Source organism: Alosa pseudoharengus, unplaced genomic scaffold (genome assembly GCF_046254945.1).
Source record: "Alosa pseudoharengus isolate Yale_2024_CS ecotype anadromous, Long Island Sound unplaced genomic scaffold, YU_APseudo_1.1 YU_APseudo_1.1_scf_4, whole genome shotgun sequence".
NCBI lineage: Eukaryota > Metazoa > Chordata > Actinopteri > Clupeiformes > Clupeidae > Alosa > Alosa pseudoharengus.
The window spans coordinates 7,401,078-7,419,549 of record NW_027468774.1 but is presented as its reverse complement, the minus strand read 5'-3'; the positions used below and the strand labels follow the sequence as shown (position 1 = coordinate 7,419,549).

The 18,472-nt window shown below is 41.7% G+C and overlaps 1 protein-coding gene across 2 annotated transcripts in view; it reads right to left on the bottom strand.

The window, feature by feature from the left end:
* Positions 1-12,508: 12,508 nt before the first annotated feature.
* Positions 12,509-18,472, bottom strand: part of LOC143103329 (uncharacterized) — a 26,272-nt gene continuing 20,308 nt past the window's right edge. For both annotated transcript variants that reach the window (XM_076267157.1, XM_076267158.1), the window contains 4 exons: positions 17,510-17,638; positions 16,408-16,543; positions 15,221-15,358; positions 12,509-12,629 (listed from right to left, as the gene is read on the bottom strand). In XM_076267157.1, coding sequence (XP_076123272.1) covers positions 15,238-15,358; positions 16,408-16,543; positions 17,510-17,638 — 386 coding nt within the window. In that variant the 3' untranslated portion in view covers positions 12,509-12,629; positions 15,221-15,237. The remainder of the gene's footprint in view (positions 12,630-15,220; positions 15,359-16,407; positions 16,544-17,509; positions 17,639-18,472) is intronic.

Below are 18,472 nucleotides of genomic sequence, written 5' to 3'. Positions count from 1 at the left end.
AGCGGAGATTTATGTCATGGCATTAGGAACCTATTTGTGGTATGCGTTGCTGACTTATTCGGAATAATGTCGATTGTTATGTAAGGAATATGCTCAAATGTGACATTTTACTTGCATGTAAACAGTTTAAACGGAATATTGACATAAAACAGAATTTGGGCAATAAACTGATTCCAAGCGTTTTATTCCCAGCATGAAAATGTGCTCATTGTGTAAGACTTTGTTTTTTTTTATAATTCACTTTTTTATTTTCAGACACAACACAACATAACATTTTCTAAGGGATTCTACAAATACCACATTACACAGAACCATTGGTACAAAGAACAAAAGCAAAACAAATAACTAAACAGAAAAACAAACAAACAAACAAAAGAAAAGAAAACAACCAATCAAACACACACTACACAGCAGCACTACAGATCATACCTCCCCTCCCGATGACACACACCATAACATTTATGACATTAGATCCAGTGTTCGAATTACCATAGGGCCCGGTAGTGCCCAGCCCCCTTAGTTCTGGCCAGGGCACTACTAGTTCTGCTCGAAATCACCGTCAGAGGGGGCCCATCATTCATTGTCAAGTTGCCAACCCGTATGATAATCTACATTTTCCCCGTTGGTTGCAATGTGTATTTCCCCCACAGACTGCAGGGGCACTGCTCCGCATAATAGCCCCCTGTCCTGTCCGATCTCACCCTCCTCTGAATCGAGTTGTTATTAATTTTGCTAGAGCGTTGTTAGCGATTGAGCAATTAGCAGCTGTGGAAAAAGTTAAAAGGAATGTATGTCGAGGAGTATCGGGACTTTAAAATGCAAGGGGCAAGGGAAGGGTCCTGCCCACTGATCTAAAAAAAGAACACAAGTGTTCTTTATAGATCAGTGGTCCTGCCTGAAGAAACTCGTCATCGCAGGCAACACGTTTTTACCTAGCCTACATCGGCAGAATGCGAGAGAGGATTCTCTGCGCTTAATGACATTGATGACAAAGCCAGATTCGTTTAAGGGAGCGCAGCTTAAATGCGCTTCTTTTTCTGAGCGTCAATGCGCCTCCCCTGGTCCAGTTCAACCCTAGCCATTCGTGAAATCATGGCTCAAGGCTGGGCATCGTCTATCAACTGCGTGGAAAACGGGAAAAAATACCCAGAAAGAGACCAATAGGCCACTTTGGGACTATCTCCAGTAGGCTTAGCCGAGATGTGATAAAGACAGCTGTTTTGTGTTAACTTTCAATTTTTTCAGTTGTGCGATGTTCAGTTGTGCATGTAAAATATTTGACAATTAGCTCTGCTCAGATTCATTTTTGGCAATAGCCTTTGTTATTAGGCTGAATTTCATAATGTCATATATTTCATTTTAATAAACTGGCCACCCTGCTTATTATAATCTATTGGATGTTGAATCGACAGTAGCCTTTGTTATTAAGCTGAATTTCATAATGTCATAGATTTCATCCCCCCCCCCACCCCCCAAGTGGGCCCCCCCGGAAACGACGGGGTAATTCGAACACTGATTAGATCTATCATTACATAAATTCCACTGATCCCCATCCTTAATACATGTCAGAAAACTAGCCCACATAGCTGAAAACTTGGTCACTGAACCTCTCACTTTGGCCAGCATTAGTTCATAATAGGCTGTACTTGTCATAAGCTCATTCCAGTCTTTATAACAAGGTGTGCTTCTCTTGGTGTCGCGGGTACACTGGCGACTACACCGCTCCGTCTGGCATCTTTTGTCTTTTGTGTCAATGTCTTATGTGTGGAGCGCTTTGGGTTGCACTCTGTGAATGTGAAATGCGCTATACAAATAAACTGACTTGACTTGACTTGACCATACAGAACATAAGCAGCCATTTTATAAAAAACAGAAGATGACTGCAGAAGTCCCTTTTATCTTGTAGATTATACTTCCCTTTAAGCCCTTAAAATGAATACAATACCCCTTCCTCAAACAGATCTCTGATGGTGGCAATTCCCTTAGTACACCACATTCTCCAGAAGACTGTTCTCTTCCCTGTTTTGATCCCGTGAGGAAAATTTGGTCTCTGCATTTATCCCAATCCGTGAATTAGGGAAACACACTCAGCACACAGTGAACACACAGTGAGGTGAAGCACACACTAATCCCGGCGCAGCTGAGCTGCCTGCACTCGGGGAGCAGTGAGGGGTTAGGTGCCTTGCTCAAGGGCACTTCAGCCATTCCTACTGGTCGGGGTTAGAACCAGCAACCGTCCGGTTACAAGTCCGAAGCGCTAACCAGTAGGCCACGGCTGCCCCCAAATGGAGGGTTTTCCCATATGAATGAGTACCTCTGTTTGTATTAGACAAACCGATCAATTTGTGTATTTTGTTCCAATTGCCCCTCAAATGCTGAAGAATATTGTTAACTAGTTGGGCATTTGCTAGTTTTTGAGACAAAGCATCTATATATTGAAATGGAAAGGTCAGCGCTTTCTCTATTTGAGTCCCTCTGTGACCAGTGTTTACACAATCTGACCAATCTGAACGAGGCTACAGGGTACACTTACCATTACACCTTAGTGTAATGATGGCAGCAGATGGTGGTAATGTACTCCGTTTGCGCCTAGTGTTCTCCTTCAGAGAACCGTGGTTATGTTCATAACCTTTTCGATATTTCAAGCTCGAGTGGTCCCTAACATCTTATTTGGCTTATATAACAAATAAACAATGACTGGAACTTTTTTATTTATCTTTCACTATGTTGATTGACATAAAAACATTCCCCAGGGAGCTTTCAGAAAGCGTTCTGAATGTTCCGAATCCACAGATGTTCAGGGGTGATTTTGACACTCAAAACTATACTAGACCAGGGATTCCCAAACTTTTCCACGACAAGGCCCCCCAAATACCACTAGGTTCTGGCCAAGGACCCCCTTATTAAACCCATCGACAATACTACGGTTAATGTAAAAATACATTAAGCTAATCCTAAAAATTATTTTAGCCACAAACACTTCGCGATGGAGCATACAGTGCGTAAAAATTGTATTTGGGGCTTTCTGCTATATGAGAGCTATCACGACTATTATTCCCAGTCCTTATCATGGAAAATATAATGTTCAGATATGCAACAAATTATTATAATGGCATTGTATAACAACCCTCATAGTAATAGGTATATTTTACATTTTCATATGTATTTATTTGTTGCTTTTATTTTTACCTCCAACTTGCTGCGCCCCCCCTGGCACCCTCTCGCGGCCCCCACTTTGAAAACCACTGTACTAGACAACTCTACTAAACTAGACTTAACCCACTTCCCAGTTGATCATGAATGCACTGTGTGTGTGTGTGTGTGTGTGTGTGTGTGTGTGTGTGTGTGTGTGTGTGTGTGTTTGTGTGTGTGTGTGTGTGTGTGGCAGCCTTACATGGAGCAGCAGCAGGAACAGGTTTTGGCATTTGTTTTGAATGATCAGCTCCCATGATTACTGCTGTAATGAAACACCAAGTTTATAACAGTTCCAAACACTCATTCATATTCCCAGAGAAACTCCACCAAGGCCGTAGCCATGAAGGCAACATTAGACGCAAACTACTCCAGCCTAGTCTTTTTTGCCTTTATGATGTTCTTTTAAAAGTTTCTTATATTAAAAAGAAATTGGAGAGAGAACCCAAAATCCTTATGTAACATGCTATTGGTGCATTTTGACAATGTAAACGGTCTCTAAGAAGATTAAAAATCAGTTTGCAGTAAAGCTATTTATTGGCTAAATGTTGGTGCCCTCTCAGTCCCTTGGTACCCTACACACAGTGCCTGATGTGCGTAGTGGTAGGCTGTTGCTATGGTACATATTGGTTGGTATGCAAAATAAAGTGGTTGCTATGCTGGTTGCTAGGGTAATCATGTTGGTTGCTATGGTGCTATGGTAGTTGCAAGGTTGACATTACAGAGTTGGTTGCTAGGTTGTTGCTAGAGTAATTAAGATTGTTGCTAGGGTGTTGCTAGGGTACATATGATGGTTGCTATGCAAAATAAAACAATTGCTTTGCTGGTTGCTAGGGTAATCATGTTGGTTGCTATGGTGGTTGCTAGGTTGACATTGTAGTGGTGGTTGCTACATGTTGGCTAGGGTAATTAAGATGGTTGCTAGGCTGTTGCTAGGGCACATATGGGGCTATATTTTGGGGCACCAGCGCATGGCGTACAGTTCGTTTTTTAGTCGCGCAAAGTTGAATTCGGTATTTTGCACCTTTATTTTTTAAGCATTGCGACCACCTAAACCTGGTCAGAAGTCAATGGCGAGTTGTTCATATGCTATTTTAAGAGCGCATGTCAACAGTCATATTGGCAGGTGCACGCACCATCCTTCTATCATTCATGAACGCACACCAGCGCACGTCCATGCAAAGCATTACAAATTGCACGATTACAATGGGAAACATAATTAGAATAAAGATATTACGAAATACTGTACATCTCATGATGAGTAGTTATTCACCATCATTTGCAAATTGGTAATGACGGTTAAAAGTGATTAGGGGAGAGGCGAGAGACACGTATGGAGCACAGCTGAAGACGCACTGTCACGAGATATAAGCAACTCCTCTGCAGGATAAAAGCTATTTATTGGCTAAATGTTGGTGCCCTCTTAGTCCCTTGGTACCCTACACACAGTGCCTGATGTGCGTAGTGGTATTGTTTTATTCAGTCATTTGAGCAACATTAGGGTAAGTGTTGCTTTTTCCAGCCTAGTTTTCGATGGTAACCCATTGTCAGTCAATAGTGAAAGTAACTGCATATAACTGTCTTGTCGTTGACTGACCCCTTGGTGAAGTTAGTTTCACTTTGCCAATGAGTTCAAATAATAGACGAGTGCAAATGCGTGAAGGCTATGCTAGGTTTTAGTAAAGCATGGTTTAAGAATGACTATTCCATACGGTCTCGCAAGCAGCCTCCTTCAAATGCGCCGTTGAATGCCAAAATACCGATGCATTTATTTGACATATCACGCTTTGCGCCGTTAAAGGGAATGACAGATGTCATTCTCATTGGTTTAAAATGATGTTACGCCCCAAACACACCCATATGACTGATTAAAAAACCTAGGAACACCTTGTTGCGCCATGCACTCCACATTTATAACGAAACCCCTCCCAATGTGAACTGGACATCCTACTAAATTTGAATAGACTTTTGACGAGTGACGATGCACTTTAGAATGTCATGATAGGGCACTTCATTTCCAAGTTAGCAAGTGTGATATCTATCAGTGGAAACTGTTTTCAGCATGTTTCATCCAGTCCTTCTAGTTGCAGAGTTTTTGAGTTTGGACCAGGGATGGATTACTGCACGGGCCTACCAGGCCCAGGGGGCCCTGAAGCCCAAGCCTTTGCATGGAATCATTGCCTCAATATCAACAAATCAGGATGTAGGCTATGAATCTGATTGAATTTAGTATTGACCATCCCCAAAATGCACCAGAATACAGGAAATCACATCAATCAAATTAAAAATGTTCTGGGGGAGGACCCCCAAACCCCCCCCCTCCCACATATACGAAAATGAGTGGGGGGCCCTTAATACATCTGGGCCCAGGGGCCTGAAAGTTCATAATCCGCCCATGGTTTGGACATGTACTGTTTCGCAGTGACAGGTTATGAATGCCGACTCCACAACTGTTGCACTTCCCAGTTGGTGTAATACATTGCCCACTATGAATCAGTGACAATAACTCAAAGACAAACAATTCAAATAGATGACTTATTTAGAAATGTAAACTAGGTAGCATTTTAAGTTATTTAGGCACAACTAACTTCTCAAACAGTGTTGCATTCAGATGACGCCTATGGGGCCTGTTAATCAGTCCAGCAAAGGAAAATATACGCTCCACTGGAGCAGATCAGATCGAGGGGCTTGACCATGCGAGGGTGCCACAGACAGACAGAGACAGAGACAGAGATTTTGTGCTTTATAGATAGTTAGATAGATGTCATCGCAGTATTTTAGTCATCAGAAAGTATTTTACAGTATTTTGAAAATACAAAAATACACTGAAGTATTTTGATACAAATTACAATGGCATTTTCATCATCTCAATAAAATACAAATTACAAAATGATATATTGTATTTTGAAATTTGAAGGCCATCAGGCCGAAATGTTTGTTCATTAACCCCTGTTGCTAAAATGGATTAGAAACAAGAAGGAAAAGATTTTTTGGAGTGCGACCATTCTGTTATTTTCCCTGGAAAATAAGTTCCCTGGATCACGCACCCACAAGTAAAGAAACAAGAGAACAATCGGGAGAGCGCGGTGTTCGCCAAGAAAAAGAAATACATGTATTAGAAATACTGCCCATCTCTGCTGGTGATCAAAAAAGTTCATTTAGAACCCAGACGGGGGGTGGAGTACATGTGCATACTATAACATTCATTCCAGCATATTTATTGTTTATTATTTCAGATAGCCTTCTACATAGGAAATAAGAATGGATAACTAATACATGAATAGGAAATGTACTTAATCAATAACAGGAGACAGAGTGGCCAGCTTCAATGAAAGAAAAATACATTTTTTACTTACTCTATATTTGCCCTTTCTTCAGTAAAATGTAGGTGGGTCGTCCAAAATATTAGTAGCTTCAGTTTCTCCTGGTCTGCTGCCCTTTCAGCCGAGTGAATTTGCGCATCTTGCAGCCTGGACTTCAATAGGGAGGGGAGAGAAACGCTTTCCCCTTTCAGTTTCATTTTCACTGTAACCTACTGACTTTTTGTACTGACTATCATCCATTAACGGAGGTAACACTTTCTATGAAGGTTGTATTTATAACGCCCTATGAATGCATTCATAAGGTACATGAATAGACACCTTATGTATGAATGCATACATAAGGTGTCTATAAAGCATTGTAATGCTCATTATTACCATCTATATGTATTCACAAGTCGTCATAACCAACTTCATGATGCATTATGACAGCTAATTGTGAATGATTATAATTTTAATCTGAATAATGCATCATAAATTTGTCAAGATTTGCCTACTCACTTGTCAGTTTTATGATGCATAACTACTTTGCTTTGCTAAATGCGTATAGCGATGCATAAAGTTTTGACTTCTACTGTAGTCCAATATATATATAGCTATAAGTATATGTAATAAAGTTATAATAATTTATACATCTCCCTATAGCACATAATTATAAACAGCTATGCAATATCATAAGTGTTATTTGTCAGCTCTAAGTAAAGTGACAAGAATATGACCCTATTATCCTACAATGAAATGAGAGTCTGAATTTCTCATTTCATTGTGCCTCATATTTGTTTATAATAACCTTATATCTATTTATAACAACACCTTATTTGCTCTACTTTACCTAAAGCTGACAAATAACACCTATGACATTAACATAGTAATTTATAATATTGTGCATATGGGGTGAAGATGCTAGACTCGGAACTTAGTTCATTGCACCCTTTAATTACTCAGTGAACTTATATATGTTAATAATAGGGTCATATAGACACTCTGATATTTAGTAATTAAAGGGTGCAATGAACTAAGTTCCGAGTCTAGCATCTTCACCCCATATGCACAGGTATGGTATAAGGTATGGTTTTTGCATCAATGTATAGTTAGAAGTGGATGCTATTCGTGCCCTGGTGTATATAGTACTGTATGCTATTTACACCCTGGTGCATGAACAAAACACATCACACGGGAGTCAAACCCTGGTCTCCCACATGTCATCCCATGTCTGTGACCACTGCACTATTCTTATCCACAAGAATATGGTGTTTGCAGAGGCGCACCTTGTCAACAGGCAAACCAAGCAACTGCTTGGAGCCCCGAGCCGCTAGGGGGCCCCCGACCTGGTCTCAGCGCGTTTGCCTGTGGGTCAAGCGAGAATTTCGTCCATAGAGATTGAATGATGTATTTTGCGTGCTCCTGCCCTGTTGTACAAACAGTACGTGCATATGTAGGCCCTATGCTATGGCCTTATGAACAGCGTTCAAAAAAGTTCAAAGAATCCGCACATATTTAGGCAACTGTTGTAAACGTCAATCGAGGGTGCAGTGATGACGGATCAACATCGGATTTTGGCATTTAGCCTACTCAATGAAGTTATAGTAGGCTAATGTCAATTGGCAGAAAGATTGAACATGGTTTGCTACATCTACACGACAGTAAACTTCAGCTAGCTAGCGGCAGTTACAACTAGTTAAGCAAGGAGATGGTTAACGTTATGTTTGTATTACGGCTGTCAGCCATAACATGTTAATCGTGATGCAGTAAGGACAAAGCATACGCGTTAATTTGTTAGAACCCGATTGACGCAAAGTGCGTCAAAAAATAGACCCTTTCTTCTTTGTTACATTGCTCCGGAACTGTTCATTGCAGCGAGATAAAACTGTGTGACAGAGCAGAAGTGGGGCTTTCCAACGAGACTACGCACGTGTCTGTACGATCAAGTATGAAAATAAAAGAAAATCATGAAATTAAATCAAATTGCATCATATTACAGTCTATACTTCTCTGCGTTCACCTGCTCACCCATTACTCTCGTTTGAATTACTCGCAAACCCGTGATCACATAGATATGGCAAGCATATCAGATGAAAGAGGAGACACAGAGCTATTTGATATCAAGTACGTCCTTCTGGGTTATAAAACAGACAAAGTGACAGCAAAATAATAACTTCATATAGCTGGACTTACCCCACGTTTACGCATTTTTATCTGTTTTTGTGGCAAAGCATGTTCATAATCCGGTTTTGAAATCCTATCAAATTCCTGCATGGCATCCAATTCAAGGCTCACATTGCATCCCAATTTGTTCAACAAAGAAACCACTTTTTTGCTTCTACTTTGTTCATGGCAATGCAGTAAAAAGATGTAGAGAATCATTATGAGTGCATACACCATCCACCAAGCTCAAAATTATATTTTGTGAGATACATTTCAAAATATAAGAATTTTTATAATACGGTTTTTGTATTTTTATTATTTAATATAAAAACCTAATGGTGATATAACATAATGGTTATAAAACTTGTTGGTAGGGCCCCCTTGGAATTTTTGCTTGGGGCCCCCACAGACTCTAGAATCGCCTCTGGGTGTTTGTGGGTAAACTTATAGTTCGTAGTCCTGAGCGTCATAATCACAAAATTTCTGTTAACTAACAAACTGACGGTTGTATGTATTAACTGAACAAAGATTATGAAAATAAAACACAACTTTTCAATCTAAAACTTAATCTGAACAGATATTAGTGCCGAAACCTTTCAGAATTCTTCACTTTCTGCTGACGAAAAAACAAATGTCCGCCATGTTTTTTGTGCACGTGAGCAACGTCTTTTTGTGGTTATGTCACAGGGTATGAATAGCTCAGCTGTGTGGCCAAGGCTATTCGTACCAGGGGTGTAGATAGACACTCCGTATATTTTATTTTACCTGAGTTGAGAAACATGGGGGCCCATCATGACTGCCTATGCAGGGGCCCAGGATCTGGTGCAAGTTAACCTATGCATACACACGCAGCAGTGCATTTGCCTATTGAAGCTCGGCCTCTATGGGCTACATAGAACAGGTTTTTTTTTAGTGCAAACTATTGAACTATTGTATAAATGCATAGCCTGGGCTTACTATCCTGAAAATAATTTTGCTGCTGCTGAAGCTCATAACTATAGGCTACTCCGTGGCAGTTCGTAGGGTATTGCTTTCAGTTTGAGATCCAATGAGGGCAGACAATTATGCCACCCAACTTTTTTGAGTTGCAGTAACAAAACCAATATTAGATATGATAGCAAGTTGGACCAGAGAGAGTTTGCCAGTTTCGCTGGTTTAACTTTGCTGGTGATAACATCATCAGAGACAAACAAGGTAAAACACAACTGCTGGGTTTTGAGAGCGAGGGACTGGTAGCGACGTGTCGGAGACCCTAGGCATATAGGCTAGGCCTATAATGAATAATGATCAGGTGGCGGGCGGGTGCAGATATCATTTGCTGAAAAAAACATTGGCGGGTGGATTATTGATATTTATCCACGGGAGGACATTACAGCTCACCTGCGCATTGCAGGACGAAGGGTCCGTCCACACAACACTGGCATTTTAGGAGGCCATAACCAATCTTTTTTGAAACAGGGCTCCAGAGTGGGTTTTTTAAACTGCCGGTTAACTTTTTCCGTGTGGACAGCAAAGCTGACATTTTCAATGTCTGCACAGTGTACCTTTAACTTTGTCATCGGTTGTAGTAAGCTAATATTTTACTAACGCATGTTAATTTCTCCAGTGTAACTTGCCCTATACCAGACCTAATGCAAAGCGTAAAAGCATTTACACATATATAGCAGTCACATACCCTGACAATTAACTTTAGTAGTTTTACAGTTGAATTGAAAACTGAATTTCTCGTAGTCCACTTATCTCATGCGACTGCTTTTAGAATGTTTGTCTCTTTATCGCAAATTAATGTGAAGTCTCTGCACTCTCACTGTGCCATCAACAGTCATATGTACTACAGCGCTTTCTTTGGTTTCACCTCTTCGTTTTTCTTACCGGTGTCGTTACAGGTGTGACAGCGGTAAGGACAAGTATACCCGTTGGTTTCATGTGGACGTGGCCTAAGTTGGCTCCTCCACCTTGTTCATAGGCTCCTCTGGTGCAAAGGTACCCTGGAAATCCAGAGTTCTGGCGAGAGCACAATTTGAATTGTGTCTGCAAGACACTCTGGCAATGAGTAATGACGCACGTTACTTTTGCCCCTTGCATCTCAGGGAACCAATCACATCGGTGTATCTGATATAGGCGGGCCAGAGGCGAGCTAAACAGTTGACGACAGCGCTGCAATGTTGGAGGTCAGTAAACATTGGTCGTAGTGTTATCCAATTGCGTCGAAGTCCGGAATCTTTCAGAGTAAATATTGGTCTAGTGTTATCCAATTGCGTGCCAATGAGATTTTCAAATGCATGCTTGGTGCCGCCCCTCGAGTTGGGCCATTACATTGTTCGTGGCCAGACCTTTAATCTTTCTAGATGACCAGGGTCTGGATTTTCCAGGCTAGTGCAAAGGCTGAACTAACCTTAATATTTTCAGTATCACTTATCCTTCGAATTAATAAGCTATTTCCTTTTCTGAGTAAATCTTTAATAACAATCTCACACAGTGCACTTTGCAATTCATGATTTATGCCATCAACCTTTTATTGTACTGTTACATGGTGTTTTGTAATGCATTGTTCTATAACAGTCCCAAAACGTTGTTTTAGCACTTCCAGCAGGAAAGATCCAGTTTCAAAACGCAGACGAGAGGTCAACTATTTCGGAGAGAAAATAACTATAAATCATACCTAGCGATGCTTCTAGCAACTCTGACAAGCCACCAGTAACTACGCCAGACATATAATATTTACACGCACACACACACGCACACACATACACACACACACACACACACACACACATACACACACACACAATCGTGTATTCTCTGAGGAGACTGCAACTAACATGGTCAAAAGGGACAAACAGAAATGGTTGTTTTCTTTTGAGCTGTACTTCAAATGAAGGAGTCCAAAAAAGAGTCACATTTTCTTGCCAGGTTGAGTGAAAGAGAGAGAGAGAGAGAGAGAGAGAGAGAGAGAGAGAGAGAGAGGAGAAGGTCCATTCCGCACAGGAGTAGAAGAGAGCTGTCTGTACAAACGTGCCAGCCCTTTCCAGCACGCCACTAGCACCGGCACCAGGATGCTCTTGTTTCTTAAGAGCGCTCATACTCTTCATCATCGTCATCATCATCATCATCATCATCATCATGACTTCCTCTTTTGTTTTGCATTTTGCTCAAAGCATCAGCAGGTTCCCAGTCAGACTAGCAGGCGAATGGAGGGAGTCCAAAAAGAAAGACAACAAAAAGAAAGACAACAAAAGGCAGGAGAAAGAGAGAGGAAAAAAGAAAGAAAGAAAGAAAGAAAGAAAGAGGCAGAGTGAAAGAAAAGACAGTGCATTTCTCTGGTTTAACCATCCAGCTGAATCCACGTGGACTCTGGTTTGCTCCCTAGGTTCAAGTTTAGCTTTTAAGCTTTTTTTTCTTCTCTTTTGTTCAAAGTTCAGTCAGTTCTCACATAACAAACAATCATTTCCAACAGCTGTAGCAGGAGCCCAGTCTCTTGATCAGTCAAGATCGGTCAGAGAATGGAGTAGGGTGGCAATGGAGAGGGTTGAGGATGGCATTATGGTGAGGTCAAGGGTCAACTCCCTTTACTCAACCCTGTTCCTCCTTTTGGGGGTGGGGGGTGGGGGGTTGATCCGATATGGGGGGGGGGGGGGTCTCTAATCACAGGCCTTGCAGGGGCTTCCATCTCCCCAGACCCTCATCTCTCCCACAGCCCCGGTGCAGAGAGGAGAAGGTGGATCACCTGAAACCCAGTGATGGCCAGCGGATTGTGGACACAGAGAGGCAGAGCTGCCACCCCCACTACCTAACCCCACCCCACCCCACCCCGACCCCCACCCCACCCTCAACCACCCCACCCACTGCCTATCCCCATCACGGAGGAACACCAGCAGTCTGATCCCCTCCAGCGTCTGACGGGCGCCGTCACCAGCCGTGTTGGCCGTCTTCATGGGCCGCTGTTCACTTATACAAAAATAAAGGGAATGCCTGCGGAGATAGAGCCAAGACAACATTGTTAATCACGGATACTTTAAAAAAAAAACATTATGATGTTGTTAATCACAGACACTTTATGAAAAAACATTGAAATGTTGTTAATCACAGATACTTTATGAAAAATTTTTTTTTTTAAAAATGTTGTCAATCACGGATACTTTATGAAAAAACATTGAAATGTTGTTAATCACGGATACTTAAAAAAAAAACATTAAAATGTTGTTAATCACGGATACTTTATAAAAAAACATTAAAATGTCGTTAATCATGGATACTTTATAAAAAAAACATTAAAATGTTGTTAATCACAGATACTTTATAAAAAAAACTTTTTAAATATTAAAATGCCATTCCCTGCTTTTTCAAGGTTTCTCAAGTTCTCAAGATTTTAGAATAATTTCCAGGAAAGAAAAAAATCAGACAAATTGTGTAATGTCAATTATAACACCATACAATAAAATTTTATTTTTATCTATTTATCAGTGACCATCTTTTTGTTGGCGACACAAGGGGAAAAACAAAGATGGACAAGTACACTTTGTTAACAAAATCTCTTAGCACTAAGATGGCAAGACAGTGATTGCCAGGTCTGAGAGAATTATCAAGGTCAGACATTAATGGTAGTAATGTCAATATATAATACACAACATACTTGTATGCCATTTTCTACCCATAATTTATGCTTCTATTGTGAACTATTTAAAAATGTATTTGAGTATCACCCAATGACTTTAGTTCTCCCGCCACTAGGGGTCAGTATTGTATGGAAAACCTGCTGCAGCATCATCAGTCACCAAACACTGCAATCTACAGGTGTTCATACAGACAGCTTTTCCCTGCCTATGAGACAGTCATCAGATCAACTATGCTGACCTGTCTGTTACGTTTCTTAGCCCAAATAGTGTATCAGAGATGCACTCAAAAAGTCACAACCGAACATGTCAAGCAGTTTAAAGTAGAGACAAGTCTCTGACATCATCAATGCATGCCTAGATTGAGCAATGTTGCAGGGCAACCACATAACCGGTTCCATGTGTTCCAATTGGATGATTAAAGTTCTCATGAAACTGATCATTAAAGAAACTTGAGGTTGGCATGAGAGGGAGTGTATTGTGTGTGTGAGCAACCTACAAGTTACTCATCTTGCACTGGATCATCTTCCTGAATCTCAATATTATGATAACAACAAGTCTGGGCAAATTACTAAATCAGCACTAGTCAGAGGCTACATTCATTGTCATCACATCACCAACAGTAGGCTATTGGTTTTACCAAAAATATTTGTTAGTATTTAAACTACAAAAATACACCTATAAAACTATTTTGCTACAAAATACCAAGCCATTTTCTTCAACAAAATGAAATACAAATGACAAAATAGTATTTTGTATTTTAAATACTTATTTTAAATCAGGGACTGAAAACATTCCAGTGTTCCAAGGCCACTTCTCTAAATGGTAACTGGTTGAAACATTGGAACGTTACAGAAGAACGGTTAATAACGTTGCTTTAAAATGACATAGCCTTTAGAAATGGATTTATGGCTGGTGCTAGCACAATAGGTTTGTTTTTCTGCCCAACAGCCTTAAAGCTTAAATCAAAGCACATTAGATATCAAGGTTAACTGTTAAAAGCACAGTGCCTGAATACAGGCATGGGGCAACATTTGAAAGTAGGCAATTAGCCTATACAATATTATATCTTCAAAAATATCTGATAGCCTTACTTCAGGCACAGAATATGTCCTTGCTTTAAGCCCTGTAATAGCCTAGCCTATGTGTGGTGTTACCAACTGCATGACACTAGGCCTAGATATTTTCCTAATGTCTCTGGTAGCATATGTTATTTCACACAATGTTTAGGCTACATACTTGGAAAAGGCAGCTAGATGGTGTTGGATATGAAATTCCATAATAGGCCTAGCCTATTATACAGGGGAGACATGGATTTATAAAATAATTTCATCCTATAAGGGGTCTGTGGATCACTGTGTGGGCAGGTGACTTTCCAAGCCTATGGACTTCTGAATAATATTCAAACAAAGGTTATTTGGAACGATAAATACTGTTATTAGCCAGTTATCTAAAATTGAAAATAATGCTGTGAAATTGGTTTTGTTCCCGTTCTCGGTTATGTTCATCCAAAAATTCTGTTCGTTTTCTGTTTTCGCTCTTTACATCTTTTCTAATCCCTGTTTTAAATACATTTATCAGAAATACTGCCCATCCCTGGCTGTTGGCTGCAGCAACTTGAGCTAAGTATGGCATGGTCCTTTCTGTATCGTACCCCGACTCTCTCTCCCACTCACTTCCTGTCATTCTCCACTATCCTGTCAATTAAAGGCATAAAAGCCCAGAAAATGTACTTAAAAAAAAAAAGTGTTGAGTGTGAGTGTGGCCTCACTTCATCTGGTAGGACTGCTACGTCTGTAGTGTTGAGTGTGTGTGAGTGTGGCCTCACTTCATCTGGTAGGACTGCTACGTCTGTAGTGTTGTGTGTGTGTGTGAGTGTGGCCTCACTTCATCTGGTAGGACTGCTACGTCTGTAGTGTTGAGTGTGTGTGTGTGTGTGTGTGGCCTCACTTCATCTGGTAGGACTGCTACGTCTGTGTCTCGGTGCGCGGCGCAGAGGCAGGGTCCCTCCTGGCCTCCCTGATGGACATGTACATCTCCTCCTCAGGGTCGTAGTAGTAAAACTTCCTCAGGTACTCGATCAGAGGCCTGCGAGAGAAGAAGGGGGTCAGTCGACTAGTAGACAGGACAGCCCGAGAACTAGCTGTGTGTGAACCACATGAGAAAATTAACAGTCGACTAGTAGACAGGAGAGCCTGAGAACTAGCTATGTGTGAAATCACATGTGTGAAATCACATGAGAAAATTAACAGTCGACTAGTAGACAGGACAGCCTAAGAACTAGCTGTGTGTGAACCACATGAGAAAATGAACAATCGCAACAGAAGAAAATGAGAAAATAATAACAATGTAAACAATTCAACCCACAAATACAATACAAACTAATAAGAAAACAACATGACATCAGTGTATATTTAAGAGCAGACATGATGTGTGTCATCAGTCAAAGGGTCAATTAGTGTAGTGTAGTATATATACTCTTTTGATCCTGTAAGGGAAATTTGGTCTGCATTTATCCCAATCCGTGAATTAGTGAAACACACTCAGCACACAGTGAACACACAGTGAGGTGAAGCACACACTAATCCCGGCGCAGTAAGCTGCCTGCTACAGCGGCGCTCGGGGAGCAGTGAGGGGTTAGGTGCCTTGCTCAGCCATGCCTACTGGTCGGGGTTCGAACCGGCAACCCTCCGGTTACAAGTCCGAATCGCTAACCAGTAGCCCAAGGCTGCCCCAAAATTAACTGAATTTTTTTTAAAATTAAAATCAATTAACAATTCAACTGAGGCAGTACTGCATGTGTGTGTATGTGTGTATGTTTGTGCATGTTTTTAGTGTGTGTGTGTGTGTGTGAGTGTGTGTTTCTGCATGTTTTTTAGTGCATGCGTGTGTGTGTGTGTTTCTGCATGTTTTTTAGTGCATGCGTGTGTGTGTGTGTGTGTGTGTGTGTGTGTGTGTGTTTGTGCATGTTTTTTAGTGCATGCGTGTGTGTGTGTGTGTGTGTGTGTTTGTGCATGTTTTTTAGTGCATGCGTGTGTGTGTGTGTGTGTGTGTGTGTGTGTGTGTGTGTTTGTGCATGTTTTTTAGTGCATGCGTGTGTGTGTGTGTGTGTGTGCGTGTGTGTTGGCGAGACGTACGTGGGCAGGGGCAGCTCCTGGATGTGGTCGATGCGCACCATCTGCCGGATGCAGAAGCGGCACAGGTGCTGGAGGGACTTGACGGAGCTGAAGCGGGACACTGGGTACAGCAGCTGCACCGGCGTGGGCGGCAACCCTGGGGGAGGCACGCAGAGTGACAATCAACCAACAGCCAATTACAGAGGGAGAGAGAGCTGAGGGGAGGGGTTAAACTCAATCAGCCAATTACAGAGGGGGAGAGAGCTGAGGGGTGGGGTTAAACTCAATCAGCCAATTACAGAGGGGGAGAGAGCTGAGGGGTGGGGTTAAACTCAAGCAGCCCTGGGGGAGGCACGCAGAGTCACAATCAACCAACAGCCAATTCGCCTTATTCACCCGCCGGCCAGAACGAGGCTAAAGGGTACACTTGCCAATACAACTCAGTCCAGCAGATGGTGGTGGTAATGCACTCCGTTTGCAAACTGCCAAACACTGAAGAAAAAGAACAGGCCAGTGAACCCTTCTTCTTTTTCGGTGAGCTTTTTTTTTGGCAGTTTGCAAACGGAGTGCATTACCACCATCTGCTGGACTGAGCTGTAATGGAAAGTGTACCCTGTAGCCTCGTTCTGGCCACTGGGTGAATAAGGCAAATTACAACGGGGGAGAGCTGAGGGGTGGGGTTAAACTCAATCAGCCAATTACAGAGCGGGAGAGCTGAGGGTACACCCAATCAGTCAATCACAGGGTGGAAAAGGTAAAGTTACAGTCAACCAGCCAATAAAAGGATGGGAAGGGTGGGGTTACACTCAGTCAGCTAATCACAGCGTGGAAGTGGGAGGGATTGCACTCAAACAGCAAATCTCAGGGGGAAGGAGACACTGGATTACACCCAAATATCAAATCTGAGAAGTGGACAGGCAGGGTTACACACAAACACCCAACCACAGACAGGGGTGGGGCTACACACAAACAGCCAACCACAGAGTGTGTGTGTGTGTGTGTGTGTGTGTGTGGGGGGGGGGGGTTACACACAAACAGCCAACCACAGAGGAGGGGGGGGTGCACACAGAGCCTTTGTGTATGAGTGTGTGTGTGTGTGAGAGAGAGAGACAGAGAGACTCACCTGGTACTCGAGATCGTAGGAAGTAGAGAAATTTTCCATTTTTGGAGTGCATGATGGCACGCTCAATAAACTCCACCACCGAGTGGCAGCGGTCCTCGAACTTCGGGTGGCACCACAGACTGAAGGTCCCTGCAGTGACACGTACAGTGATTGGCTAAGAGTATCAGGGAAGCAAAGGCATCAGCCAATCAAAACAAATGCTATTACAACTCATAAGGTTCCCACAGTCATGAGTTCCCACGTGATGACCAGTAGGGCAATGGAAAACGATGGAACGTTGTTTGTAAACATCCATAACGCCAATAAAATGTGATGGTGTGGTATGATGTGAATGATTACATGAAATTTGAGCAATTGCTATTTTTGGCTGAAGAATGTACATGAGAAAAATGCTCAAAAAATGAATGTTATCATTCACGTCACACAAATGCCAAGGCATTTCACTGGCGTTATGGATGTGACAAAAAGTCCATTTTCTGTGGAATTGCCCATTAACTTCAAAAAGGAAATTTTTAACAGGTTATGGCTTTGAACATTGATGCACTTTTCACTAGCTGAAATGTACCTTCTGTTTCTCAATACTGATATAAAAGCTTTGAAATCAAATTTTAGAATGTTTTCTTTAACCACAGTCACACACTAATTTTCACTTCAAACCCACTGACCAGATCAACACATTTATAATGGCAAACACTTGTGCTAGCACTGCAGATATTTTAAAAGACTATAGTGTGTACCGCCCCTACCTGAGCACCATGACATTCACAGAGTGTCAGGGCTAGTCCGACTATAATATTGTATAATAATATAATAATAGAGCTGAAGCAGGATAGACAGATGGTCAAACAGATGCTTAAATCATTCAGTCTTATTATTATTACACAACCGTGTCAACTAGGTCCTGCATATCAAACACTAGGGGTGTGAATCTCTCATGTAAAAGACGATACGATTCGCATCTAG